Source organism: Capsella rubella, unplaced genomic scaffold, assembly GCF_000375325.1.
Source record: "Capsella rubella cultivar Monte Gargano unplaced genomic scaffold, Caprub1_0 scaffold_4, whole genome shotgun sequence".
Classification (NCBI taxonomy): domain Eukaryota; kingdom Viridiplantae; phylum Streptophyta; class Magnoliopsida; order Brassicales; family Brassicaceae; genus Capsella; species Capsella rubella.
The window spans coordinates 2206619-2223266 of record NW_006238920.1 but is presented as its reverse complement, the minus strand read 5'-3'; the positions used below and the strand labels follow the sequence as shown (position 1 = coordinate 2223266).

The 16648-nt window shown below is 31.2% G+C and overlaps 4 protein-coding genes across 4 annotated transcripts; 1 reads left to right on the top strand and 3 right to left on the bottom strand.

Moving 5' to 3' along the window:
• Nucleotides 1-419: 419 nt before the first annotated feature.
• On the bottom strand, nucleotides 420-1356 carry LOC17888506 (probable calcium-binding protein CML32). Its single transcript, XM_006295912.2, has one exon. The coding sequence runs from the start codon at nucleotides 1354-1356 to the stop codon at nucleotides 916-918; it is 441 nt and encodes a 146-aa protein (XP_006295974.1). The 3' UTR covers nucleotides 420-915.
• Nucleotides 1357-4708: 3352 nt separating this feature from the next.
• LOC17887723 lies at nucleotides 4709-6002 on the top strand. The gene has a single exon (XM_006294428.2). It carries the CDS (start codon nucleotides 4768-4770, stop codon nucleotides 5827-5829), a length of 1062 nt encoding a protein of 353 aa, XP_006294490.1. The 5' UTR covers nucleotides 4709-4767; the 3' UTR covers nucleotides 5830-6002.
• A 1838-nt stretch (nucleotides 6003-7840) lies between these two features.
• On the bottom strand, nucleotides 7841-9615 carry LOC17888739 (deSI-like protein At4g17486). Its single transcript, XM_006294834.2, has 3 exons — nucleotides 9249-9615; nucleotides 8611-8898; nucleotides 7841-8532 (listed from the first exon to the last, which is right to left on the bottom strand). Exons 1-3 carry the CDS (start codon nucleotides 9385-9387, stop codon nucleotides 8234-8236), a joined length of 726 nt encoding a protein of 241 aa, XP_006294896.1. The 5' UTR covers nucleotides 9388-9615; the 3' UTR covers nucleotides 7841-8233.
• A 2516-nt stretch (nucleotides 9616-12131) lies between these two features.
• LOC17890529 (putative defensin-like protein 298) lies at nucleotides 12132-12592 on the bottom strand. Its single transcript, XM_006296090.2, has 2 exons — nucleotides 12496-12592; nucleotides 12132-12397 (listed from the first exon to the last, which is right to left on the bottom strand). The coding sequence occupies exons 1-2, from the start codon at nucleotides 12545-12547 to the stop codon at nucleotides 12132-12134; spliced, it is 318 nt and encodes a 105-aa protein (XP_006296152.1). The 5' UTR covers nucleotides 12548-12592.
• Between the last annotated feature and the right edge of the window lie 4056 nt (nucleotides 12593-16648).

Below are 16648 nucleotides of genomic sequence, written 5' to 3'. Positions count from 1 at the left end.
TGGTTTAAGCATTTTAATATAGGTTTCGGTCCATTAGTAGAATGAAATCTAGGATAATTGATGTTTTGAAATTGGACCGATTTGAGTATCTGTCACTGGATGATTTGGTTAGATCAGTTCGATCAAATTAAAAAATTGGTTAAAAAATGTTTTTTACTTCTTTTTTTTTTTACTTAGAAACGCTAATTAATTAAACATTTAGAGAGAAATATTCTGAAATAACACCAAAGTATGTTTTATGGAATAACTTATAAGCAACATAATTTCTCTCTCTTAACACATTTTTCATCTTTGAAAGAGAGAAAAGAGCAATTTTCGGTCTACCATATTTCGTTTGTAATATATTAAATTTTTTGGTCTTTCTGATCAAAAATCGGATCTTTTGTTCCGGATTTCTTCTTTGCTTTTTGCGAGTTCTTTCAATCTCCATCTATTTGTTTTTTTAATCCCGTCGATTAATCATTTTGTAAATCTTATTTCTTTCTGATTCTCCAATTAATCGAGGCGTAATATCTTCGTCACTATCTTTTTCTCATGACTTAGGAGCAACGAAAGACTACATTGGGAATTTGCGTGTAGTCGGTGATGGAGCTTCCCCGGAGGTGGTGATTCTTAAAGAAATTTGAAGTGGTTTTTCATGTCAAATTCGGTAACTTTTCGGTGTTTCTTTGAAAGGAATAGAAATCAGCAGAGTGGAAGAGATTAATTGTCGCATCAGAGTTTAAATGGTGAAGGAGGATCGGAGAACGGCGATAGTTGACGAAAGCTTACGAGTTACGGCGGTTGTGAAAAGAGATAAAACCAAATCGGAACAAAGGATATTACACGGTCAAACTCTTTGAAAGAGAGATCAACACATCAAAGAAAATTCACAAGAAAACATAACAAACCAAAAATCAATTAAACGTAACATGATCATAGTGATTTCTTGTGGTTGGAACTCATCATAGTTTTAATCTTTTCAAAGTTCACAAAACCATCTTCATCTGCATCAACAGCTTGAACCATCACAACACACTCTTCCATTGTATGCTTTTCTCCTAGACGTTTCAACATAACATGAATCTCACTAGCCGATATTTTCCCATCACCATCCATATCATACAAATCAAAAGCTCCTTTCAAGACAGTCTCTTCGTCATTTTGTTCTCCTCCACCATCTATCACCAAACAAGAAGCAAATTCCACAACATCGATTTGAACATCACCATCCACGTCAAGCACTCTAAACATCTTATCAAGTTCTTCTGATGTTATTGAACGAGAAAAGACGCGAATTTCTTCCGCAAATTCGTTCCACGAAATTTTTCCATCCCTGTTCTTGTCAATCCTCTCAAAGATTTGAGCAACTGACATAGTTGTTGTTTTGAGTAAAGGATAGATGACTTGGAAACAAATAAGGGATCGATGATATGTGAGGTGTTTAACAAAATAATGATTTTATCACTATAGAGTTTATGATTTAATTTTGAAAGTTTCATTTTGATATATGGTGCTAATTTAAAAAATAAAAGAGCATGTGCTAAATTTGGAAGAAAAACATTTTTTTTAGGAAGAAAAACTTAAATTAGTGCTGTCTTTATAATTTCCCAAATTAAAACATTGCATATAATTTATAATTTAGATATACTCGAAAGGTATATTTCAGAAAAGAATAGGTGGATAATTCATAATTTGGGAATTCTAACAAATATCATATTTGGAGATGACAATAGACAAAAAAAAAGTGTGACCATTTACTAGTTGAATATATCAATATCATAAAAGAGTTTAATGTTCCATATAGTGGATGTATTTGTCAATAGATGTTGTCTTGGACATATTAATGATAATTTTTCCAAAGGAACATATTGTAACAATTATTATTGTATGGACATAATATCAGCTTTTACTGAGAAACAATATATATATTTTAGAATATTATATTTTTTATACTACACTATCACTATCGAGTATACAAATTGCTTTGACATTTTTTTGTTATTGTTTTGTTTGTATGTTGATTCATTTATGTAATTAACATACAAAATAACAAATATAAGAAAATTTTATTAATATCAAAAACATAAAATAATCGTTATAAGAAAAACATACAACAATTATATGTTAGTTCATTTTAAGATACATCTTTATTTTTAGAATACCTGAAATATATTATACTTGTATAAAGACATTGTTAAGACTAGCACTTCACTTTCAGTACAAATGTGTCAATTATATGCATGAGCGATTTCATTAATCTTTTTCGTCGTTAGAAGTGTCATGCACTATCAAATCAAAATATTTCGTGTAATTGTAAAAACATATATAGTATTGTACTTGTTGAACAATGTGGTTTTCATGGAACATGGTGTACATTTCTCAAGCATATGAGATTCATTGATATGATATTATGATACCATTTAAGTTTAGTTACAATTTCCAAGATACCATGATTATAATCTATCACTTTGTTAAAGTTCACTCTTTCTGGAAATTTATATCTCTAATTTATCTTTTACATTTGCATAATCACATTTACTACTTTCTTCGATATGTCTTCTTGGGAAGATCGTCAAATTTATTTATTTTCTTGAATAATCGAAATATAGTCTCTTTTATGGTTTCCACAAAACCAGAAAATTTTAAATATGATTCAATGTTGGTGGTCCAAAGAAAATAATTAGCCGAAGTGATGTTGAGGAACATAAACTGAAGTTTCGTAATATTTTCCATGAGTCTTTTACGAAAAAACCGTAAAATTAATATTATTTGGATTATTTAATTTTATTTAAACTTTTTTATATTCAAAGTACAATATATTATAATGAATATAATTACATAGAAAAAACAATGTTTATAGTATATTGTTTGTGATTAAATTTTTCAATGAAGAGACTATCGATACATGAAATGATTGCAACTAGCTAAGGACTGAAAACAATCTGATCACTTTCCAAAATGTAAACTTAACCAAAATTTGTTAGAAAACAATTTGAGGGGAAACATGTTTTATTAGTGAGTAAAATGAGTGTATTTATAGATTAAAAATATTCTTCATAGGTTTTTAAAAAATGTGTAAAATTTTGAAATTGTTATCTTCATGACCATCGATGAAAAGATTTCACATAAATTTTTTCCATCTATAAGAAAAAAGTAGTCAATTAAATTAACCAAGTTCAAATAATATGTAAATATACAAGTGTTAATAAGCCTACTTATATAAACCATAATATGAATATGCAATAGTATCTTCCAAATCATCCACATTATAACAATAAATATATTAAGGTGAAGAAGTCGTTATATTATAAGTAGTTCATTGTTATGGTGGATATAGGCATATAGCATACATTTCCTCACTATAGTAACAAGTAAATAATGGTATTTTAAACTACTACGTATTTTATTTAAAAAACTTTCATTACAGTTAAGCTATTCAAAGAACTTTTATTTTAGTAAAAAAGCAAAATATTTTTTTAATTATTTGTTCTTCTTTTAAGTATTAATAACCAATAAACAGTTTGGAGAATATTAACTTTTGTAATTGTTCTCTGAATGATTGGAGAATGAAAGCTTTTGAATCAATCACATTTTTTTGGACTGCCCTGCAATAAAACAAAAAACAGCTATAATAATAATGCACCAATCTCGCAATGAATTGGTGTTACATTTCCATATTTAATTTGTGATTGTTGGACCTTTTCAAAACTTTTCTTTTGTTAGCTAGCTGGAACCCAAAAAGGAACCATTAATATATACTTTTGTCATCCATACATACCAAACCAATCAAGAGTAGTAAAATAACGAAATCAAGCATGCACAACAAGAAAGTAATAAGATTAACATATTTGATGTGGGTTCATATAACTTCATATCAATCCAACAAAAGTTACCAGAACATGACTCTACTAGGTACGATTGAAATTATGTTAGTTATTTGATCTTTCACCAAAACCAACCTGATCGAACTAATACTGAATCTAATTGAACCAAAACCAGTGAACCAACTATAGTTTTGTTAGAGTTTTGTTGTAGCTTGTTAATTTTACTAGAACCATATTGATCTTCAATGTTGTCATGGCATTATTCAGGATTCAGTTTCTTGTTTATGTTTTTCATCCTTTGATTCTAAGGCATACCATAACCAAGTTTAGTTTAACAAACTATTGTTTTTCTTGAATAACTAAAAAGTTGGATCGAAACTAATACATTTTCTCGTGCTAAAAATTAAAGCAGAGTATATAGTTTTCGTCCCAAATATCATTCAATCCGGCGGTTTATAAACTTTTGTAAAATATCTATACGAATTGAGCTATTGGCTCTTGGTAACTTAACAAAATATTCTATTTGCCTTTTACCATTTTCGTTAAAAATAGTAGGTTTCACTGTCACTAAAACGTAAAGAAACAAAAAATTAATATAACTTCCACAAAGTTAAGGAAAGAGACAAAAAAGTCAAGTGACTTGCAAAGAATTGAACTTGAAGCTAACATATACATAAACCATAATGTGAAAGCCGGCACAAGATATCAATGAATATGTAATGTTTTGGTCTACAAAATTTATCTACAAAGTTGCTTTCAATTTGTCGACTTGACCCACTCTTTTTGAATTCTTACAACATGACAACTCATTTTCAGACACATAAGCCAACTCAAGTATTAGATATACATTATCAAATTAGTCATATATGACATACCCCATAAGTGTTTTTTAAAAAATGCATGTGCGTGTATAATAATAGATCAACCAAGTAGTTCAGAATTTTGAAGATACCTAAAAAAAATGAAAATATCTTCTTTTGGTCGTGGTGGCTCCTCTCCTTTATCCGCTTGTTTTCATCCTTCCGCCACCGCGATAAACGAGGATCTACCGTCGTCTGCTCCCTCGCCGTCATATTTATCCGGTGACCTTCCAAATCCTACCACCACTTGCCATTACCACACTAACGTTGGTGTTTTCTTCCTTACCTGGTCTCAAGCCTTCCTCCGTCGCTCTCTCCACATTCATTTCTACTCATGCCACTCCGTAAACTGCTATCTTCACTCTCCTGATTGCTACCGCAACTCCGTTCCCTTCACTTTCCGGCTCGAAGTCAAGCCCTTGACCTTTTGGAGAAAACATGGATCCAAGAAGATATCTAGAAAACCCGATATCCGAGTTGTATGGGACTTGACACATGCAAGATTTGGATCAGGACCTGACCCGGAATCGGGGTTTTACGTTGCTGTCTTTGTATCGGGCCAAATGGGTCTTCTCGTCGGCGAAGGAGACTTCAAAGAGAGACCTAGGAGACAAATCTTGGTGTCCAAGAGAGAGAATCTGTTTGGAAACAGAGTTTACTCAACAAAAATCAAGATTCAAGGAACACTAAGAGAGATTAGCATAGACGTTAAGGTTGTTAACGACGAAGCTAGTCTCCGGTTTAGCTTAGACGATAAGAGTGTTTTAAAGATTGATAAGCTTCAATGGAAGTTTAGAGGAAACACAAAGATTGTGATCGATGGTGTGACGATACAAATATCATGGGATGTATATAACTGGCTGTTTGGTGACAAGGATAAGGTTAAACCGGATAAGGTACCCGCGGTGTTCTTACTACGGTTTGAGAACCAAGAGGTTGAAGGAAACGATGCGTTGATGATGAACAAGAGAGTAAGAGACAACGTGGTTTTGAGGAAGGAGAACTCTAAAACGCCGTCGTTTTGGGCGACTTCGTATGGTCATTGGTCTTCTTTTACTAGGATGCCTAATGTGATGGAGTGGTCTAGTTGTAGAGAGGAAGATGAGAGGAGCTTTGGGTATAAGAGTTGGTTCTCTTTGGTTATTTACGCTTGGAGAAAGTAAAAATGGAGACTCGAATCAATTTTTTTTTTTTTTTGTATAAATATAGAGCTATCATTTAAAAAAAAAATATATGGATATACGAAAGTGTGTAAGAATTAGAGATTTCTTTTAATCTTTGGTATTGGTTTGTATACAAATGGTTTATAGGACAAAAATATTTTGGGATGAGACAAGTATTTGTCTTGTTTACTCGTTGATCAAACCTTGAAAGAATGATTCATTTCTTTTCATAGATAATAACATTTTCATTCAAATGTATCATCTTAGTGAATTATTTCTGGTCTTGTTCCTCTGGTCATTTGGCATTTAAATGCATCATTAACAAGAAACATTTGTATGAATTGTTAAGATACAAATGTCAAATGACCAAACGAAATTGTTTACATGTCTTGTTATGACTCCACCCAATGTACCTTACTTAGCTTGTTTGAAAGACCAATTATTGGGGATTAAGGTCTTTTCGCCTAAGATGATTGACATTCGACTTGATTGATGTGTTAAGGAAATAGCGTAATATCGGAATAGTTTATCGATAAATATGCAAAATAACCGAACTAAAAATGGTTTTTTTAAAAAACTTATATTATGTTTGTGTTATATAACAAAATCACTTTTGAAAATGCACAAATGTGATGAATATTCTAAGTAATAAAATGTAACCTACCATTCATTACCTTGAACTCATGTTCTCCTCCAAAAACAAGTTGTTCCAACTTTTCTGTTTCTTTTGTAAGAAACAAAAATAAATATTGCCTCATATGTTTCTTGCAACTTTCTCATTATATTTTTGACTAGTTGTCGATCCGTGCTGCGCACGGGAGATTTATATTGTTGTTTTTTATTGTTGTCGTTTTTTGTTACTCTATTTTCCATATAAATTGATGATTCGTACTCATGGTGTGGTGATGAAAGGTGTTGAATTTTCCTCAACCAGGACTTGGAAAGCACTAAGACCTTGGAAAGCAGAAAGGATTGGGGAGATTATGTTTGGTTCAAAGTGATTGTCCCAAAGCACATTTTCTATATGTGGGTAAGTCACCTTGATAGATTGGCTCCCGCAGAAAAGGCTTGTTTTCTTGGGACAGATTCAGTCTTTAGAATGTTGTCTATGCTCGGTTGTTTTGGAATTTTGGGACCATCTCTTCCTAACTTTTGAATATTTTTTTTCCCAACTTGGATGTTGGTCTTTTCTAGGCTCTCCCCGCAACAATGACTTTTCACCTCATAGTAGGAGCTGCTCTCTTGGACTCGACTCTCTTCTCTGAAAGCCCTTGCTGTCCTCCGCAAGCTAGCATCTCAAAGGATAGTCTACAGCATTTGGCGGCAGCGCAACAACGTCTTGCATAACTCGGAGCGTTTGTCTCCTCAAGTTGATCGACCGCGAATGTTGCAATATCATATCGTCAAGAAGACTAAGGAAGCTTTGACGCAAACTCATGCTTTTAAGGATTTGTTAACATGAATCTTGCTTTATGGTTACTCTCTTGTAGGTTTTCTTTTTGTAAAACTTTAACTCCCAACTTTAATGATATTTACATATTTAGTATAAAAAAAATAATTATGTGGTTGATGATGTGACGAAAGGACAAGAGAGAAAAAACTAACTTTATATATATAGATAGAGACAAAGAAAATGTTTTCCAACTATATTTGGGATATCATCATTGTACGCCTTCTCGAAACCTTAGTTTAAAATTCAGGATCAAAACCATGAATTTGTATGTCCCAATTTCATATGGCCCAATTTTTCTTTTCATGTATGTAACATGAGATCTCACCGACAAAAACAAAACAAGTAATTTTCTCAAACTTAAGCCAATGTTCCCATGAATTTATCTACCATATGTAGGAAAATAATAATGGTTTCTTGTTTACTTAATTCAAATCTGAAAACCAAAGAAATGGACTACAACAACCACCATTAAAGCATCATCAACAAATGACAAATCACTCATCAAACACCTAATCAGAAACTTATAAGCAACATCTAAATACAAGATACAACAAGTAATTATATAATCAGGCATCATTACCATTTCATTATCATTTCTGTTATCAAAAACAAAAGAGATAACCACAAAGAGGATCAATGTGTAGAAGACTTTGGAATAAAGAAACAAAAAATGAGAGATAAACAGTAGAAAAATATATGAATCATGTTCTTTTTGTACATACTCATAACCTCTCTCTCTGTCCTATAAGCAAATTGTACCAAGAAAAATGATCTACACACACCCAAAAAGGTTTTTTAAAGGTCTTCAAGAACAAAAGCACGAGCATGCTCATGTATGATTGATACTTTGCTTGTCATGTTCCTCTGTTTCGTCTTTTGTCTTTATACTTTGTCTCCTCCTTTTTTTCATAAACAATAATCAAATGTTTCAAAATAATGATATGATAAGAATCAAGTCTTGACGCTTACGCTTGGCGACTTCTTGTCTTGAGCTCTAGGTCTTTGGTTTTTCTTAGAACTTGATGAAGTAGTAGAAGAAGAAGAAGGTTGATTACTACCCGCTGATTTTGCTCGAATGTGTGAACGATGATTATCAGGTGTCGAAGAAGAGGACGAAGAAGAGAGTAATGGACCTGATCTTGATCGGTTTCTTAGTTTCTTCTTCTCGCTTTCCGAAAGCTCCCCTTTTCCTATCCGCCTCACTTTCGCCTCATTTAAACGCGGTGGTAACACGCAATTGCAGAGAACCCCTACACAAAAAACATAACCTTTTGCATTACTTGATGAACTTTCTTACACATAACAATTACTCAGTTTGATTGGTTTACCTAAGCGAGCAAGTCGATTCACCCATCTAGGAATCGATTTCTGAGTAAGTTTAATACAAACTTCATTGCAGAAATGGTTGCAGTTCCTTGTAATGAGATGGTACTTGTTCCCTTGATACTCTTCAGCTAGTTTCTCCATATAAACTCGGACTTCTTTCGCAACCAAGTCTGTTTTCCCAACAAGAATCGATTTCCTAAACGTGAAACCGGGACATTTCTTCGGCTCCACTTCAAATATACCTGTGCTTGAAGATTCATGTGCTCCAAATGCATACTCAACTCCATGAACTACAAACATTACATAACACACAATCCATTACAAGCTTTAGTCACTCTATATTGACCATCTAAGCAATACAACAACAAGAACCAGTTTCTTCATTAACCAACTTACACAAGACAATCTAAAACACAAAAACAGAGAACCAATGAACAATAAAGTCTTGTTCTTTAATCATCAAAATCAAAACTTGAGATTTTTGGTAATACTCTTAGTCAATTCTCACAAGGACCAAAGTCAATTCTAAGCAAATCTAAGTTTCAGGAAACCAAAAAAGTCACTTCCTTTAACAACCAAACAAGTAGATTCGAACAAAAGAAGCCAAACCCAGAAAAACAAAATTGAGAATTCAACTAACCTTCAACACCAGAGTGAAAGACACCAAGTCCAAGCCAATAACCATAAGCATTCATAGGTGTTAGATCGTAGACATTCAGATAAACCGGAACAGAACCGGATTGCTTCTTCCGCTTAACCGAACCTTTAAAGCACAACATCTCTCTCTCTGTCTCTGTCTCTGTCTCTGTCTCTCTCAATACATCACAAGATCGGGAAAGCTTGAGAGCCGGAGATGAAAGGGCAGATCTTGGATTCAAAGATTGAAACTTTATAAAAGGGTTCTTCGTCGTTTCATCTTCTTCTTCTTCCTCTCAACTGTTTTCTGAAGTTTCTGAGAAAGTGGTATTGTGGGCTTAAGCAAAAAGGCGTAAGTTGTGTTGTTTGAGCACTTGTTTGCCTTGTTCACTTTACCATACGTTTCTGTTAATTCACTGAATCTGGCATTTGGATTTAAATGCTGTAAGATATTTTTATCTATTTTTAGTCCCACTCCTCCATTTTGCATTTATTTTCTTGGGTTTTATTTTCGGATAAAAAGGTAATAAATTTGAAAATTACATTGCATTTTGTATTTACAATAAGAATAATTAAAGTATTCTTGATTTCACTAAGTGGAATTCTCAAACATTAAATTTTTTTTTTTAATAATCTAATAAACCACTATTTTGCATTTTAGTATAAAGTTTGATTCATTCACATTACTCTTACATATATTCAAATTATTAATAATTCCTATTTGAAAATGCATTTCAGAAACTATTAAAATTTGATACAAGATGAAAATTTTTACTGTTTGGTATTAACAAAATTAATGTGACGACTATCTGAATATATTATCATATATAAGTACAAAACCAAATATATATATATATATACTACAAAAGATACATTGTTCCCATTGGACCTCCAAGAATATGCTAAACGAACTTTGTATACAACTAATTAAACTATAATGGTTAATGTTCTACATAAGAAAAACACATTAAATACTAGACCCGTGGTGTACCACGAGGTAAAATCTATAATCTAAAATGCACAAAAATACTGTTAATATAATAACCCTTACTTAAGAGTTTTTAATAATTTAATCAATGTACTACTATAACATTCAAATAAAAAATCAAATAAACTCAATTATGTACCTTAAACACTAAAAAAAATTATGTGTATAAGAAGTTTAAACTATCATAGAATGGGGTTATATGGTGGGACATATTATTATTATTATAAATTTGAAATATCATAGAGCTCTGGTTAAATCATCATTTTATAATTTTGTTAATACCATCAATACCAACTTTATATAAAAATCCAAATACTTATATTTATTTCAAAGTAACTGAAATATATTCAATAATGAGTTGTATTACGTCTTACATATATTTGTAACCGTCACAAATATAAATAATTATATATTATTTTAGCGAATCTGAGGTTCACTATATTAAAAATACACATATGATAATCATAATTCTTCTAAAATCCAGCCCATATGAATTCATCAACAAAAAAAAATTGGAAAAAAACTATATTATAATTTTGTATTAAAACACAATAACATTTATATTAATCACTAAAGAAACTATCATTTTATTACACAAAATCACGAATATTACATATAAAAATTAAAAGAAAATGGACCCGTGGTGTAGCACGAGGTAAAAATATGTTTTCGTTTAACAAAGAAAAACCTGGAAATTTCCCTCGCTCTAACAGAGGTACGCATCTAGCATATTCTTCGATATATATAAACAACAAACGATAAATTATTCATATTGGCAATCAAAAGACTATGGTAAACAAACTTTGTATATATAAACTATAACATATACGCATAAAATACTAGCCCCGTGGTGTACCACGGGGTAAAATCTAGTTTTGCATTTATTTTCTTGGGTTTTATTTTCGGATAAAAAGGTAATAAATTTGAAAATTACATTGCATTTTGTATTTTTATAGAATTTAATCTAATAATATCTTAAGAAAAATTATAAAAATCTAATTATCTATATAAGTAGAAAAACGTGTAAGGAAAGAATTTTTTATTATTATTTGATCATTTGTAATGCAAATATAAAAACCGGCTAATTTGACACGAAAAGTACGCACATAAATCACATTATATCTATGTGATATATTTAAACAATATTTCTCTATATTGGATCGTTTGAACTAATTCACTAATTGATAATATTATTCTTTGCCATCTAGTTTTTATTAATATTGTCAAAGTAGAATAGATACACATTATTTCGGCGGAAAACAAGAAATCCCCGGAAACTTGGAAACAAACAACTAATATAAAGAGGCAAAGAGAGCAAATGATGAAGAGGATGAGTCTCCCAATGAACAGCCAATTAACCAAGAGGACTCGACAAACATGACACAAACCAAGCAACAAATCCTATTATAAGAGATCCTTTGATAGAACCTATCGAAAGGGCCTCGGCCATCGATCGATAGAAGAATCCTTCTCTAAGCAAACTGCCTAAAGAAAATATAATTCCTATGATATGCTTCAAATTATTGACAATATATATATATATATATGGTATTAATAGAAAAGTGCTAACAAAAAATGATGATTCTCTCTTAGGTATTGCGATCAATATTTCGTAGGAAAAATAAATGATGATTCTTTCAAACTACCAGCATATACTTGAAGCTTGGTGCATAAAAGTCGGACCTCACAGTCGATAATTTTATAAAATCAAAAACATCGTCTCCCACACCTTCTTGATGATGAGTACAGTATATATCCTAGATAATGTCATTTTTCTAGGTGTTGTAGTGTTTTTTTTTTTTTTAGATATGCATGGATCATAGTCAAGAATTATTAAGAAACGAGTTTAATAAATAATTCTATAAGAATTTAACTTATGGATATATCTATTATGATATACTAAGGCAAACAAATACATTTTCCTTTATTGCAAGCATATAAACCATCCGGGCATAAATGAGAAGCATCACAATCAGAAGCCGTCTTGCACGACACATTAGTGTTAGCCTTCATCGAATAAATCTGTCTGAGGCTTGGACATTGGCATTGTTTGTTCACACATTGCGCGCTTCCAGTTGAACATCGAATCGATTTACATTGTTCTGATGTCTTGCATGGAACAATCAACTGAGCTTCAGCTTGAGGAATGCTCACCAACAAAGTGTCTGTTCATTAGTTACAATTTTATTAGAATCAAAACTATGTTTATATTTAATTGCGCGATTTGATTTATATAAAAAAAAAGAGAGAAATCAAGACTTACATGAAAGAACAATAGCGAATAAAATGAGAAGTGTTGCCTTTGATGCCATCATATCCTTAACTTGAAATTTCGTGTTTGATGATTTTTAAAAACTTATGTACTTGTTTGATAATGTTCTATAAACTTGTGGAGGATGGAATTATTTATATATTATGTGTTTGAAGCACGAAAATGGCAACTTAATTAGTGTTTTGACTATTTGTGTTGAATATCAAATATTGATTGACTAGATTGCCAATCCAATAAGAAATTTATTATTTTTAACATATATAAGAGATACATTTTCAAAATTGTTTTAATTTCTGAAAATGTCCAAAAGAAAGTAAAAGATGATCACCCTTAGTCAATGTTTTTTAAAATACTTACTTTATAAAGGTACAATATCATATTTGAAACATTTAATTATATACTGGTACAATATCATATACGAGATTGTCAATTCAATAATCAATTTGTTAGAATATACGATACCTTAAAAAACCAAAAAAAAAAACTAAATAAAAGAACTAAAATTATTTTTAATTTCTGAAAATTGACGTGCATAGGTAAATCTTTGTCCTAATCGCCGTAGAGTTTGTTTTCCTTGGAGTTGTTTGTAATCCCTTCAAAGCTAGTCTTAGAGACAATAAGTAAGAAAGACGATGTTAAGTTAAAAAGGTTTTGCCCACACAGCTGTGGTCCAGTGGTAAGAGAGAATTGGGGAAAGGTTGGAAGGAACTAACACAGGTTCGATCCACCCTGAAAACAAAAATCATAGTTGTGTGGGAAGTCTGTCAATTGGGCCAAGGCCCAGTTGGTTTACCTGGTAGTCAGAAATGCAGGCGGCCTGACTACCCCCTGGCATTAGTCGGAAAGCATTCCAAACTCGGGATAGACAGTGTGGTGGCCCTTCGGGGAGAAGTCCACTCTGAAGCACTTCGGTGCGTTTCTACCGAGGCTGACTGGATCAGCCGATAGGGTTTATCTAAAAAAAAAAAAAAAAAAAAGTTAAAATGGTTTTAATTAGTAGAGTAAAGCAAATAACTTCTTTTACTAGATGCTAAGAAGCTAATTAGTAACATCAACGAAATAAGACATTGAAACACAAGTTTGATGAGTTGTTTAATACGACCTTGGCTCAAGTTTTATTGTGGAATTTAGATTTTGGAAATATATATAAACCACAAACACACTCAACATCACAAACTCATTCTCTTAATTAATCTTCTACAGAAAAACCCTAATCTCTATATAAACACACACACACACCCAATTTCAGTTCCAAGCTATTTAGATAACTAGAATCCACCAAACTTGAAGGTTGGGATCATACGGACCAAACACAAAGAATCATCGCTGGCCAACTTCTAATAAACCTTTGTTTTTTTTCTTTTTAATATTTTATATTTCTCCTGACTTTGATCCACTTACTTTAGTGTATCATTGAATAGTATATGAATGTAGAACCCAAATTGAAAAAAAAAAAAAAAGTATATGATTATTGCAATAATTGAATTGGACAATATGATTGATAAATATATAAAACAAAAAGGTAATATTAGAATACTTGGTACTTGGTTTATACCGGTTATTGACATTTAGTTAACTTGGTAAGCGTTTGTACCAAACTTATCAGATTAACAAAAGGTGTTCTTCTCTCTTCTTGCCACGATTTGGTTCTCCGATGTCAAGGTTTTAATAGGTAATATATACAATATACATATATATATATGGCTAAACAGATTTATGAGTTTATTGTATTCAACAATCTAGGAATAACATGCATGCATGATGATTGATGCATACATACATACATATACATGCATGCATATAACAAAGTACATATATCATGAATTAGGGTATGACTTTAGGATATATACGAAAAGGATTTTTTCATATGATGAGTTTTCTTTTTGCTAAAAAAAGAAATAGTATTTTAATGAAATGTAACTTTCATGTTTTATTAATGGGAATTAGAGAGTGAAGTCGAACAACTTTGGAGTGAGGGATACTTAAAAAAGGTTACAATTATATATATAGTGGATGATGAATCATATGATGAGGATCCAAACAAATAACAAAATAAAAATGTTAATTTGATAACAAAATAAAATGTTAATTTGTTTATATGTAAACTCTTTATTTTTATTTCAACGTAAACACTTATCTAAACCACTAAATTAAATCCAATTAATGGAGTAGAGGTAAATGTTTGTCAAACATTAAAATTGGCAACTCAGTGAAAATTTAGTATGAAACATACTAACAAATTTTAATTATCTACTTCGCCGTAACCATATATATATATATGTATAGAGTTAATTACTAATTGTTTGTTTGATCTTTTTTATACATTTTATGTTAGTCATGGGGATTTAACAAATTTTCATTTGTATGCACATAAATAAGTATAATTTTTATTTAAATATGGATGGTGACGCAACAACGACACTAGCACAAATCGCTAAGTCACAAGTTTTAGTTGGTTTTTTGATTAGGAAAAAAACTAATCAGTTGCACAAAGTATATACATGACCACACATCCCAATTTTATATATTACTAGTTGTTGACCCGCGCTACGCGCGGGAAGTTGATAATTTTATTTATTTATTTTGTGTTATAATTTTATTTATATTTTGATTTTTTCAATTTTTTTTTGTTTTGCAAAGTTTGTTTTATTGTTCTTTATTGTTGTCATTTTTTGTTATTCTATTTTTTTCATATTGGTTGATGATTTGTCCTCACGGTATGCATGTGATGAATAGTGTCATGAGATTTCCTCAGCCAAGACTTCGAAAGCACTGAGACTTCGGGAAGCAGAAAAGGATTAGACATATTATGTTTGGTTCAAAGGGGTTGTCCCAAATGTAACTTTCCATATGTGGGTAAGTCACCTTTATAGATGGCTCACATGGCAAAGACTTGTTTCCTTGGGATAGATTCAGTCTTTAGAGTGTTGTCTATGGTTGTTTGTTTCGGAATCTTGGGACCATCTCTTCCTTTCTTCTGATTTTTCTGTCGAGCTGTGGATGTTGGTCTTTTCTAGGCTCTGCCCTTGACAGTGACTTTTCGCCTCGTCGTCAAAATTACTCTCTTGGACTCGACTCTCTTCTTCAATAGTCATTGCTCTCCTCCTGAAGCTAACATCTCAAAAGATAGATAGTCTGCATCATTTGACGGCAGCGCAACAACGTCTTGTATAACTCCGAGCGTTTGTCTTTTCAAGTAGTTTTCAAGTTGATCGACCGCAAAATTCGCAATATCATATCGTCAAAGACACTAAGGAAACGTTAGCACAAGCTCATGCTTTTATGGATTCGTTAACCCAAATCGTGCTTAATTATACAGTAGCTTTGTTTTTGTTTTTTTTTCTTGGTTATTTTCTTGTAGGTTTCTTTTTGTAAAATCTTAATTTTAATTTTAATTATATTTACATTATAGCTAAGAGAAAAAAAAAAGATAAATGATGATGTGGCGGATGACATGGCAGATGATGTGGCTGAAGGAGAAGAGAGCAAAGTTAACTTTATATATATATATATATATATATATATATGTATATATATAAAAACAAGAGTTTCTAATCATACAAATCATATCATGGCTCACACTAGCTAGAGTTTGTTCTTGCACATGTGCAGATTCCCAAACTGTTGCTTGGCAATAGCAAAGCTTAACAAGACAATACCTACAATTTTTACTAAGAATCCTGAAAGTTAAGCTTAATACATTATATTTAATTATCTTAGCCTACTTAGTATATTATGTTATCTAATTTAGGATGTTTTCCTATATTATATTATCTACTTTACTAAATATGATATAGTTTTTATTATAGCTAAAACTCAAAAATTATAATATATAAATATCATAAATCATTTTTGGAATTTTATACTAAGATACTTAGATATATTGATTGCATCAACTATGAAAAGTGATACTAAAATATTAAGCTGGTGGTAAGGAAAAAAAAACAGAATCAGAATTTAGAAAAAAAGAAAAATTGGTAAAAGATTGTCTTGTATTTATGTAATCTGTGATTTGTTTTTCATCCCTCTATCTTATTTATTTTATTATGAACATGAATGAGTAGTCTATTAGTTGGGTTTATCATATGATAATCTTGGGGTTTTTTTTTGGATTTATGGTATTTATATAATGATAAAAGTGAAT